This window comes from Egretta garzetta, unplaced genomic scaffold, assembly GCF_000687185.1.
Source record: "Egretta garzetta isolate BGI_Z169 unplaced genomic scaffold, ASM68718v1 scaffold215, whole genome shotgun sequence".
Taxonomy (NCBI): Eukaryota; Metazoa; Chordata; class Aves; order Pelecaniformes; family Ardeidae; genus Egretta; species Egretta garzetta.
In genome coordinates this window covers 3,309,743-3,321,809 of record NW_009259719.1, presented here as the reverse complement: position 1 = coordinate 3,321,809, position 12,067 = coordinate 3,309,743, and the positions used below count along the sequence as shown (strand labels likewise).

Sequence of the window (12,067 nt, the reverse complement as noted above, 5' to 3'; positions counted from 1 at the left end):
GGCCCATTACAGCGGTGCGCGTGGGCCTACGTACAGTTCACATTCCCATGCTAACCCTAGAAGTGATTGTGAATAGGTCTGCATTCCCCTTTTAGCAATAGAGGTTAAGGCAGCAATGCATTTACTGTGATTACCTGAAGTGTCTGGCCGAACCGCTTCAGTGGAGTGGCTCGTACGGGAGGAATGAGACTCGCTAGTGATGTAACTCTGGAAAGCGGCTTGACCCGTTTGTTACTGGGCTCCTGGAGCAGGGGGAGGAAGACAAGGGAAAGGGAAAAAAATGGGGAGAGTGTGAGCATAATCAGATAAACATTGCTACCAGTTTTGCTGAGGTACCTAAGAAAGCATTTCTAAAAAGCAAGTTTGTAAATCTGGTATATAATTAGGGTAGTAAATAAACAACAGCAGTTTTAAGCGCTGACACTGACAGATTACTCTTGGCTGGCACACACAGATCCGGGAAACAGCTGAAAAATGCGATGATGGTGAAGTTGGCACGGCTGGGAGCAGGGGAAGGGAGAAAGGTAAAGACAGACAAAATAATTGTCTTATATTAACTCATTCTTAAAAGAGAAATTTTCAGCAGTGCTCTGCAGCTAATGCATGTTATGATAATCTTGTCACTGAAAGGAATACTTTCAAATAAAAACAATTCCGTTTGTTTCTTTGCCTCTGGCACTGTCAGCATGTGACTCTATTCAGTTAAATGTATTTTATTCCAGAAAATACAATTTAGACAGAAATCTCTAGCTGTAATTGTCTATTGAGTGCATGTTCCTATGGAAATACTTTATATAAACAGGCAAACACATTAATAACATGTTTACATATATTTAATTCCTGCATAAAATAGAAAGGAAAATTAAATGAAAATCTACCATAAAGCATTCAATTAAATTGAATTCATATATACTTTTAACAGCGCTTACAGTAATACATAACCACTTCGATATAAAATGCCAATTGTCCTGCACATTTAAAAAAAAAAGTTAACAGAAATGGTAACACAAGAAAAAAGTTATTATAAATACATAAAAAGAGAACAGTTACCCTTGGCTTCCTAACCTCCATCTGACATTTAATGGATCTTGAACAGCACATGCAAAAGGCAACTTTTGACAGAAAAAGAGCCAAACCTTCCAAGTGAAGTTAAAAAACCCATCCAACATCATATTTCAAGGACATCCTAAAGCAGTTCATCTTTCTTTTTCAGCCATGCTTACAAAGTTTGTGTAGGCTTGCTATGCCACCAATTTCCTAGACATAGCTTTAAGAAAATGAAGCATGCTTATTATCCTTTCGTTCAGAAATCCAAATCCTTCTGGAAATAATGCAGATTTCTCATCCTTCTTGATACCAAAAAAAAAATAAATCTCAGCAGCGATGATCATCATCCGTATTACTGGAGATAAAAATTGTCTTCCATTAGTACAACCACAGAGGAAAGGTGAGAAGCAGCTACATATTTAATTTACTTCTCAGCAGGCAGACCTGGAAATCCATAAATGCCAGCTGAGATGAGGGACAAAGTGTTTAACCCTCTAGCAAAAATAATGTATTCCATCACACATGAAACCTGGCATTAGAGAATTTTAGCAGCCTAAATCAAGTTACATCCTTATCTTCACCGTTGCACTGCTATTCATATTCCTTCCTTTTCAGCAACCATGTCTTTGACATAGGTTTTTGAAGGAGTGTTTTTTTACGTCATTGCAGCACCACCAGCATACTTATCTACAGCATCACCATCCCCACTCCCTTTCCCCCTCCTCCCAAAAAAAAGAAGAGAAATCTTGGAGATTCCACTGTAATTCTTCTGTAACTGGTGGCTCAGCCATCAGCCGTTTCTTTTTTATGATTATTCAGAATGCCAGTCCTGGTGCACAAATAATATCCCATGGCAGAGCCTGCTTGTAATGAATCATGCTGCACTGCAGTGGAAGGACATGAAGTCCCAGACAGAGTCGGGCAGCGCTATGCCAGCAGCACAGCTTTTGCTAGCAGCTCTCATGTAGCAGCAAAGGCTGCTTAGGCATAAATGCAAAAAAAGGAAAGCAAAATCTGGAAATGAACTGTATGGATTTTTCAGAGGACAGGGAGAGGGGGATTAGGATTAATAGAGAAGATTTCTCCTTCTTTACTGATCCTTTCTGTTATTGTATAACTTTGCTGCTATGTATATGTTCTCTGGTCAAGAGACCAAACTCATGTTAAAAAGCACAAATTTATCCATACAACATCACAGCTGTATCTTGCTTGAAAGTTAAATGCTCCAAAAGGTCCTACAGACCTTTTTCACACACATTGTGATCTATTAACAATTTTGCACCACCTTTCAGTCTTATAACATAACTAAGCCCAGAAGCCCTTGAATGATTTTCTGAGGAGCCTACTGACAGAAAATGAAGTCACAGAAGTAAATCTGTATTTCACTGCATCTCTGCAGCATTTCATTTGAGAGCACTGCAAAAAACTTGAATGAAACTTCCTGAGTAGTGTTGAAAACTAAGTAAAGAACAGCAAGTCAGTCTGTCTTTATTCGATTACTTCCAAATACTGTGTGTGTGACTGCAGCTGAAGTTTATTAATTAGTACCCAAAGCCTGCAGGCTAAGCACTCAGACCAGGACCTCATTTGCTCTGCCGTGTGGGGCACATGAACCTCAGGCAGCTCTGAAAATTGATGCACAGCATCAAATAACCTTGGAGAAAATCAGCCTGAGTAAAAGGAATGGAAATCACCTTCTTTCTCTCGCGGAGTGAGAGGAAGTGGAAAAAAAAAAAAAGAAATATGATTTCCCCTTCTTCACATCAGACAGCCCAAAGGCTGCCTGAAACCCATGTCATCTCCTAGCCAAGGATGCTTACAGTTCCGGGGGAACACAGTAGAGTTTCAGCCACCAAAAACCATTAAGCTCTTCTAGAGCTTCTTGTTGTAAGCCACCAGAGGTCAGCATTTGTCCCAGTAGTCAAAGGAAAGTTAGCGAATGGGTGTGAAGGCATGCCTGCAGAGGTCCTGCTCTTCTGCCTCAACAGCCCATTTTTTCTTCCTGGTGTAGTGTATCATATTCTGATCTCCCACTGAAAAATCTGATCAGAATTCAAAACAGCTAAAATATGTAGTTCAAATTAGGAACTTAATCTTATTAAAAAGAGATGAACATTATTACAGGATTCCCTCCAATAGAATTAAGATAACAAATCAATAATTTCAGAAGTCTAAGGCTTTACACTTTTACCAATTAGGACTGAAAGTAAATCTTGTTAATCCAAAGTTCTTGATTACTGTGAAAGCTTTCTGACTACTTCTAATGTGATTTTCACCCCGTGTTAGAAACAGCCTGTTAGGTTAAGATAGCCAGCTGGAAGAGAAAACTCAACATCAGTGTCCCAGGTGCCACCTCCCTCAGAGAAGTCTGACAAGAAGAGCAACCAGCACTGAGTCACCCCCTCCGCTGTGGAATAATGAAGTTTGTACAGGTAAGGCTTTGACTGTGCTAGGAAAATATAGCACTAATGGAGCAATTCTGAAACTGTAAGATAGTAATACTGAAACTTAGACATTCGAAGACAGTATTTCTGTTGCATGGTCTACATCCATTCTGCCTCTACCTCCCCTTCCATCAATACCCTCGTTCTCAAGCTGTGTCACCTCTCCATACCAGCACTACAGAGAAGCGGAACAAACTATCAAGGCCAATGATCTGGACAGGGAAAAATTCCAAAGGCAAGTGCATAAAGACATTTTAAACAGATGGTTGTTTTTCTCACTAAGGGGTCTGTTCTTCACAACCAACAGATCAAATGGAAAGAGGAGTGTGTGAGCTGTTCTGCTTTACCCAAAGATACCAACCAGAATCTGTACTTGCACATTAGCCCAGTAAGATCAGGGAGCTGCATTCCAGATGCTGCTTCCCAAGCTCTTCAACTTTAATCATTTTTTTTTTTTTTTTAAGAATAAACTGCTTGCAGTTAGGAATTCCTAGTACATGTGTTCATTATTTTACTAATTTGTCTCTGAAAAAATCTCTGGTTTTGCAGTTAACCAGGGGTCCCACAATTATAAAATCTTTTGGGGTATGAATCTAAGCACATGGGAACGCAGAACCGTGCAATTCCAGCATCTGTCCAGCATGAAGAGGCTCTAGTAAGGAAATAATGGCCAGACAGAATGAACATCAGACTCCAGGTCTGTACCTCCAAGTGTGCTCAGAAGACTCAGTGCTACCCACAGTCATCACCCCTCCTGCTCTCCTGCCGAATTCAGGGAATTCAGAAGCAGATGGGATTGAGAGATGGGATTTAGTGGCTGGATCCACTTGCAACAACCATCACCTGTCCAGCCTGGGAGCTGGGCCAAGTTATGACACAAAAAATTCAGGAGTTACAATGTTTTGCCTGACCTTTTAAAGTTGTTATTATTGGTATTAAAAAATAATTTTGGAGTTTTGAAACAAAACAAAACACTAGACTGCATTTTCAGAGTCGGAAAGGCTTGCCGAAACAATATGGAAAGTAAGTTAGAAAACAAAAGATCCAGACCACAGTTTGGCAGAGTTTCTAAATTGTGGAGCTGGTATATGTGAACAAGTAATGTTAATCTGACAGGGCTTTAAATTTGATATAAGGCTAAATAAAGCTGAGGGAAACACGAGTGCAGAACTTCAAAGGCTGAACAGTCAAGTGAAGTCAAATTAATACCTGACTAGGCTAGAACAAAGAGCAGATGGCTTTTGGAGGGGGCTGTATATTTGAACTCAAGATGACTTTGGGTATATTTGAATTCAGAGAGCAAAAAATTAAAGCTGGAAATACCATGTATATATGCAGCCTCAAAAAAGAACTCTTGAAACTGTGAACAAAGTGATAAAACAAGCAAATTGTATCCAAAATCTGGATGGTTCTGGAAACCACAGAGTGGACATTTCAAACAACTACTATGTCCATCTGAGAGAGTTTATCACATTTTTTTTCCTGGGGAATTTGTAGGAAGAAAGATAAGAGTAATCACAATGGCATAATCACTGATATCACTGATTTAAGACGGGAAACTATCAGGTAAGAAGTTTTGAAGATGCCATGCCTCACCATTCTCCTAACGGTCTTCTAGGCATGGAGGCCACAGTGCTCTAGGTTGCTGCTTCATTGTAATTTATTCTGTAGATCCTATATATATGTACAATTGTATTTCTAGTATCTTCTACGTATTAAACCCTAACCTGATGGTTTAGACTGCTGAGTAAGACAGGAAAGTTCCAGCTTTTATGTATAACTCTCCAAAAATTGTATTCTGCTGTTGGACAGCCAGGAAATGTGTACAGCAAGCAGCTTCACTATAGTTCTGCCAGGAAGCCATACTCTCCTGAGTAACTTCCACCAGCTCCCTCTCCAGTAAAATTTCAGTCTTTTTGCCTTGCATAACTGAACGAGGCATTGCTTTTTAAAACTGTGATATGGTCATTTCAAAATGACAACATCTTGGCAAAAGACAACTTTTATATCATTATTTTTGGCTCTAATACACACAGGTTAGCATTTAAAGGCCGGAATCTTAGCATACAGCACCTGCTCCTGGGGCAAGCTAAGCATTCAACAGCCACGGAAGCACGTTAAAGCAGAAGAACCTTTGAAGAATCAGGCACTTACATTAGTTGCAATGTACTAACAGCTAAGTTGATGTTCTTTTTATTTCTTCATTACTGAAACCCACGCCTAATAATTGGACATATTGTATCCAACAACACGCTACACAGATATGAAAAGCTTCTAGGAGGCTATTTTAGGGGAAGAAGCCAACGCTTCTCATGCTCTTCCATCCACAAAATAAAATATTTCTTTTACTAGTATATGTAAAGAACGAAATTTTCCCAAAGTTTAAAGCAGAGTGTCAGAGTGAGTTAAATCCATTTAATCATATTGATTAGTTTTCTGTACATTCTCATTCAACAAGGCCACCCACAGCTTAATTATCACACTTTGATGGATAAATTACTCTAGCAAAAGATTGGTTTTAATTTTCTAACAAACAGAAGGAAAGGAAACAAAAAGAACTAGGCCAGGTTCCCTTTATATTGCCTGCAGAACAGCAGAACCAATGACCTGGATAACACATATAGAAGAGCACAGAGTAGTAGTCAAGCTGCCATATAAAAGGTTTCAGTACGTCACTTCACGATTCTTTCACTCTCTGCTCCTGACTGGCTTCACCACTGATTTCCTCCCAGTGAGCAGTAAAAGCAAATGTATGCTCACTGGTATGATTGTTTTTCCACCTGACTCTCCCATCTCTTATCAGCAACTTCAACAACAGCCTCCGTGTCGGAGAACTGGTGCTGAATTTGACAAACAAGGGAAAATATTTCCCGGCGGGGTCATTACACTTGTGTCTTTGGCCCACGTGCAGCACTACTGTGACCACATTGTGTTGATTTTTCTGATTGTATTTAAAAGCAAACTCAACCAAAGGAACTTAGAGAGATTTTCAAGGCCACCCAGAAAATAAGTGCTACGTGAAAACTGGTACAGGAAATTACCATTTTAGAATACCAGAATTTATCCCGCTTACCTTCAAAGGCAAGGTAACTTTCTCTCAATCCACAGACAAAAACGCTGAAATTGTCAATGCCTGTTAAAAACATCCTAACTTACTGGAGTTCAACAAGTTCTAAGATAATTATTTACTGTAGTAATTCTGGATTTGAGGTTGCTAACTTTCTTAACATTTTATAAAAAATATGCTGGTAGGTTTTTTTCCCCTTTTGATATACTTTCTATTTGTGAACTCAGACAAACAGATATCCAAAGCATTCATTCTGTGCTATAGGAGTGCAAAATGTTTTAACTTAAATTAGTCTCAAAAGAGTTAACAGTGTAATAAATGGAAGACACTATAAATCGAAACAGTACAGTAACCTTTGTTTCAACCATAATTCACAAGCAGTGCCAGCAAACTAGAACAGATCCACTCTGTTTCAGACTTCATGTAACTGGCTAAATTTCCATACTCCTATACTTTAAAGGTTATTAGTTTTTAGTCAACTTTATAAGGGTAAGTCAACATTTGTCATGGCAGGAAGCCCAACATTATTATTTTTATTAGTCTGCTACTAGTTAAATTGGCCCAAGATTAAACAGTTCTAATAAATGCCCCCAAAACTTGGAGTTTAATAAAAAAACCCCCACATTCAAGCTCTGTTCCACGGGATGTTATCAGTATTTAACCTTCAGCAGGCTAAAAAACCCAAAACAAACAAAAAAGGTTAAAATAGAAAAAACCAACCTATGTTAACAACAGAGTCTCTTAATACAGCAAACATTTAACCTAAAAATAAATTCAGCCAGGCATCTCAGGCTTTTTGCACCTTCAGAGAAAAGCAAATCTAAAACTAGAACAACATTCTCAATTATTACTGGTGCTAATAAAGACTATGGTTTTTTAATACTTGGAACAGCAGAGAATTTGCCTTTGCTTCATAGTATCTTAGAAATATTCTGGTTGGGAAATTCTAGAACATTCACTCTTCTAGAGCTGAGGCTGATGGTCAAGAAAAACAAAGTAGGTGACTCTAAAGCAATTCTAAGTATAGCTCAGTGTTGCACAACAGTAACTGTAATCATCCACACAAATCCATCCTAATATCTGGGAAGAGGCATCCCACCAGTGAAACTGCTGGCACTGCAAGACAACTTTATTAAGTGATTTAAGTAAATTGATACATAAAGGCAGCTTGATCAGCCAATAAATTGTGTGTATCAATGATACAGCTTTCCTTCAAAACCACAAGGTTCCACCCACCACCTGTGCTCCATGATGGAAGCAGGAGGAGGTTTGTTGTTCCTCCTCTGCCAGTTTCCGCAAAACCAGCAAGCAGATGAAGCAAAATCCAGAGACATTTTGTTTCAGTCAGTGTTATAAAGAAGAGGACCTGAAACAATAGTCAGGGTACAATGAAAAGCCATATAGAGAAGTGGTGAAGTATTCTCAGTCGAAGAAAATCAGCTGAAGTTTGCAACGCGCTATTGTGTCATGCGTTCACCAAAGATTGGCTCCTTGCCGCAAATAGGCTGCCCTCATTAGTCACCACTCCTAAGACCTCAACTTCCATTTGCCATATGCAAGACAGAACCACTGAACTGTCAGCAGCGTAAGGACAAGTTGCATCCAGCTATCTTGACTGATCATTCGTCTACGATATCCAGAAATCTAAGTCTACCAGCAGTTAGGAAATGAAGGCCAATTAACAGAAAACCTCATACTGAGGTGAATTAACACGAGTAACAGAAACTCTGAGAAACCCAGACAACTCATGTAGAGTTGATTAAATTCTGCATTTCCTCTCATTAGAAGCTGCTTGTACAGACTACCTAAGAGAGACCTTTTCCATTCTGGAACAAACTGGCCATGAAGCTGAACTGCCAATTAACAAGCAGACATCATAGAGCGAGTTACTCAATGGCAAAATAAAGGCAAGCTGTTTGTTTCAAATTGCCATTAAGCAGAACAGATCAGCAATTCCAAGTGTGGGGTTTTGACATGTTTCCACATTTACCTCACTGCAGTTACACTGCACATGAACTTACCTGAAATATATCAAAACTGCCGCTTGCTAATATTTCATTAAAAATTAAGTACAAACATTTATGGAGATCAAAGAAAATTCATGACTTGCAGTTTATCTCAATCTTTTGGCCCCTCTCCCTCTGGCTCCATGCCTGGTTCTCATGTTAATGATGTGCCATGGCCCAGAGGCCTGTGGGTTACCCTTCAGGTTAGTTTTCCTACACTCCCCACGCCAAATTAAACACAGTTCTGAGCACAAGGCAGCCTAGACCTCCTGCACATCAAAATAGTGAGGATATCAGGAGACAACAAAAGATAGATTGCAAACAGCTCTGATTCCTAGGTCTAAGATTTCTGCAGCATAAGAGATGTAAGTAGACATACAACATACTGGAGACACAAAGGAATTCTATGCCACCGTTGTAGTTTTTAGAGCCTAAACGCATGCACAGATCCTGTACAGCAGAACACAACATCCTTACTCTGAGGAATTAATGTCTCCCAACCTTTAAACCTCATTCTGTGACTGTGCGAGCTCTTTCTTATCTGCTGCCCATCCACTGGCTCTGCTTCACTTTGTTTCCTTTAGAGGGGTGATAAGGGAACTGCTTTAACCAGTGAAACACAGTAAATAGTGTGGTTTGTGTGTGTATATCTATATCATCGGGAAAGATGTGGGCCTTTTTATACCTTAAAGGAAGCAAATTTCAAGTTTTACAGTCTCTAATTTTGTATTATGAAAAAGCTGGAAAGAGCCCAACACCTCTGCACTGTTTACACCTAGAATTGTACATTATTTTATGTGGGGTATGCCATGATGTATGTAAAGGCCTTATAGTATTTCCTGTATTAACTCATTCCTCAGACATTGAAGTGTTTTGCTGCCATTAAACTGCATTTAGAAAGAATTATGATAGTTGCACTCTGACTAGAGGTACACTAGCCTTTTCTCAGAATCCAGACTTTTACTGTTCACATGCATTTTGGACATTTTATTTTTCATTGTTTTGTGACTGTGCTACTTCTATGGAGTTTATGCCAAGGAAGCCAGTGTGGCTTAAAGAATGAACTCGAAGTAGAAAACCTCTGCTCTCTTTTGTGCCACTGAATTGTTCCTCAAAAACATTCCTGGTTTTCCACTACTGCTCTGCAGGCTCCAAGTGAAGTCCAAGAATAAGGAAGAACTAATCTATTGCCCACAAGCGTCAGATTGTTACCCAGAGACCCAACTGGAAATTTGGGAAAATTTTAACAGTTCGGTATATGCTCAAGCCTTTGGCTGACTTTCATCCCATGTAAGTTCTATTGTACTTGGTCTTCCCAGACTATATTTTGTAGTTGTTCAAAACAAACACTAGAAGATTATTGTTTAGTAAGGTCAGAGGAAATACTTTATAATAATGAGTTCTGATTTAAAACCAAAACACAACATCTACGTAGTAGAGAGTCTGTTCTATTCCACACATATCAACATTTATGCACACGTTCGGTTATTAAATAAATCAACCAACTTCACGTGTTAATAATTAAAATGAAATTGAGGTTTTCAAAGCCACAAATTCATAACCCCCCAACAAGCTAGCTTTCTGGTGCAGTAGCACAACACTGTGGTAGAAGGCGCCCAATAGCTTTATTTAGCCTTGTAAATACTGAAGGGTAGAAGAGCTTAACATTAGAGCTTGAGAAGAAACATGGATTTCCCCCCCCCCATATTGACAGACTTCAAAGAAACAGGCTGCATCCATCTATCCCTATAATGCCTTTCCCAAAGAGTAGGTTTTATTTCTGCTTCCTTAACTGCATTTTTGGAGTGGCAGGTGGTCTTTTCATACTGTCCTAAGACAAACAGGAGAATGTTTAGAAGTTTATTTTTCAGAATGCTAGAAGCCCATCATGCTCTCAGAAAACAGCCTGAAAGCATAGCGTGCATTTTCTTATTCATATAAAATGCGAACTGAAAGATTATAAATCAGAAACAACTGTTTGCACATTGTAATTTTGATTGATCACATCTGTTATTAGATACTTCCTTGTGCTCTAGGCTTTCACTGAGACTTTTTCTTTGAAATTTGACTGTAATTAAGCTGCCCTTCCTAACTGTAAGAGAGCAGCATGCCAACTCCTCAGACTTGACAATTCTATTCATTCACCAAAAAAACCTTCCTGCAGTAAAGGCTAAAACTGCATTTCTTTAATATTATAGTTAGTAAAATGAGTGCCCTTAAGAGAACCATTTGGTACTTAACAACTCGTGCTTTACATAGATGCAGATGTACACACACTCAGGGTGGTAGTTTTCGAAGTTGAAAAAAACTCCACTTTCGTTAACTGCAATAATTAAATCCCTTTATGTGAAAGTACACTGAAAAGCAAGACTGGAACATCTTTTTATTAGTTCTTAGCTTATACATTGTGATTAAATAGTAACTTGCCTTATGTTACTTTAAATCTGTTCAACTGCTGGAGGTAATTAATCTTTGATGCAGTTGTATTAAATACACCCCATTTACTAAGTTGTCTTCAAGTTATTCGGCAAACAAGACTAATGAAGAAGCCATATATATATAAGTGATAAAAACTTCCAGAGAGAAATTTTATCCTTCCTCCAGCACAGCTAGGCAGAATCCTTAAGGTCACTGTTTTCTTTCCAAACAAGCACACAGAGCAACATTAACTTAAAGTATCAAGTACTTAAGCCTTTCACGAACATTGTTCCTGAAAAGTTTCACCATTTAGAACTTTGCAAATGAGTATGTTGAATTTGGGTGAACGAGTAAGATTTTTAACATCACTTGAAAGGATTTCATGCTTTTTAAGAAACAGAGTAGCCAACCTGCTGATAGAGATTTCAGTTAACTGTTAATGTTATCGTATTAATTTCTTGGTTTATTACCGATGAGGAAAAGCCAGAAAATGCTTTAAGACACCGTTTTCCAGACTCCCCTCCACTCAGCAAAGCATATAACCAGTTCCAGTGTAAGCTGAACCATTGGTAAGTAATGGTTAGCAATGGAATAAAATACATATAAAAAACTTTAAACTACCTATCTAAACCAGGTATTTCTCAATTAGCTACTTAAAAGATTAATTTCAATTTCTTAAAATGACAGATGGCAAAAATCTAGATTCTTTATTCCTTGCCTTATTCCAAAGGAACGTTCAACATCTAGAGACAGGATGCCTAAATAAACCAGAAGCCGATTTTCAAAGCGCATTACGTTTCCCCAAGGCAATACAGATCACACGATAAAGAAAAATAAAAAGTTATAACCACATCACCAGTAGGTTAAGTACCTCCGTCTCTTTAGCTGGGCTGGTCACCGTCTGCGCTTCCAGGGCACAATTCGCCCTCTTGACGGAAAGGTAGAAGGGATAGTCCTTGGCCACCATCGTGGCTGCAGGAGGAGCGGTTTCGGGGGTCACAGCTGATTCTGTCCGAGCACAAGACGAGAGGACAAAGCCGAGCCGAGCCTCCCCGGCACTCGGCAGCCCTGTACCCGCGGCGCCC

General features: G+C 39.1%; 1 protein-coding gene across 1 annotated transcript in view; it reads right to left on the bottom strand.

The window, feature by feature from the left end:
- ARHGEF3 (Rho guanine nucleotide exchange factor 3) overlaps positions 1-12,013 on the bottom strand; it is a 29,367-nt gene extending 17,354 nt beyond the window's left edge. Inside the window, exons 1-2 of the mRNA XM_009639325.2 lie at positions 11,854-12,013; positions 135-242 (exon numbers count right to left, since the gene is read on the bottom strand). Of these exons, the coding sequence (XP_009637620.1) occupies positions 135-242; positions 11,854-11,949 (204 nt within the window). The 5' untranslated portion in view covers positions 11,950-12,013. The remainder of the gene's footprint in view (positions 1-134; positions 243-11,853) is intronic.
- Positions 12,014-12,067: the final 54 nt, after the last annotated feature.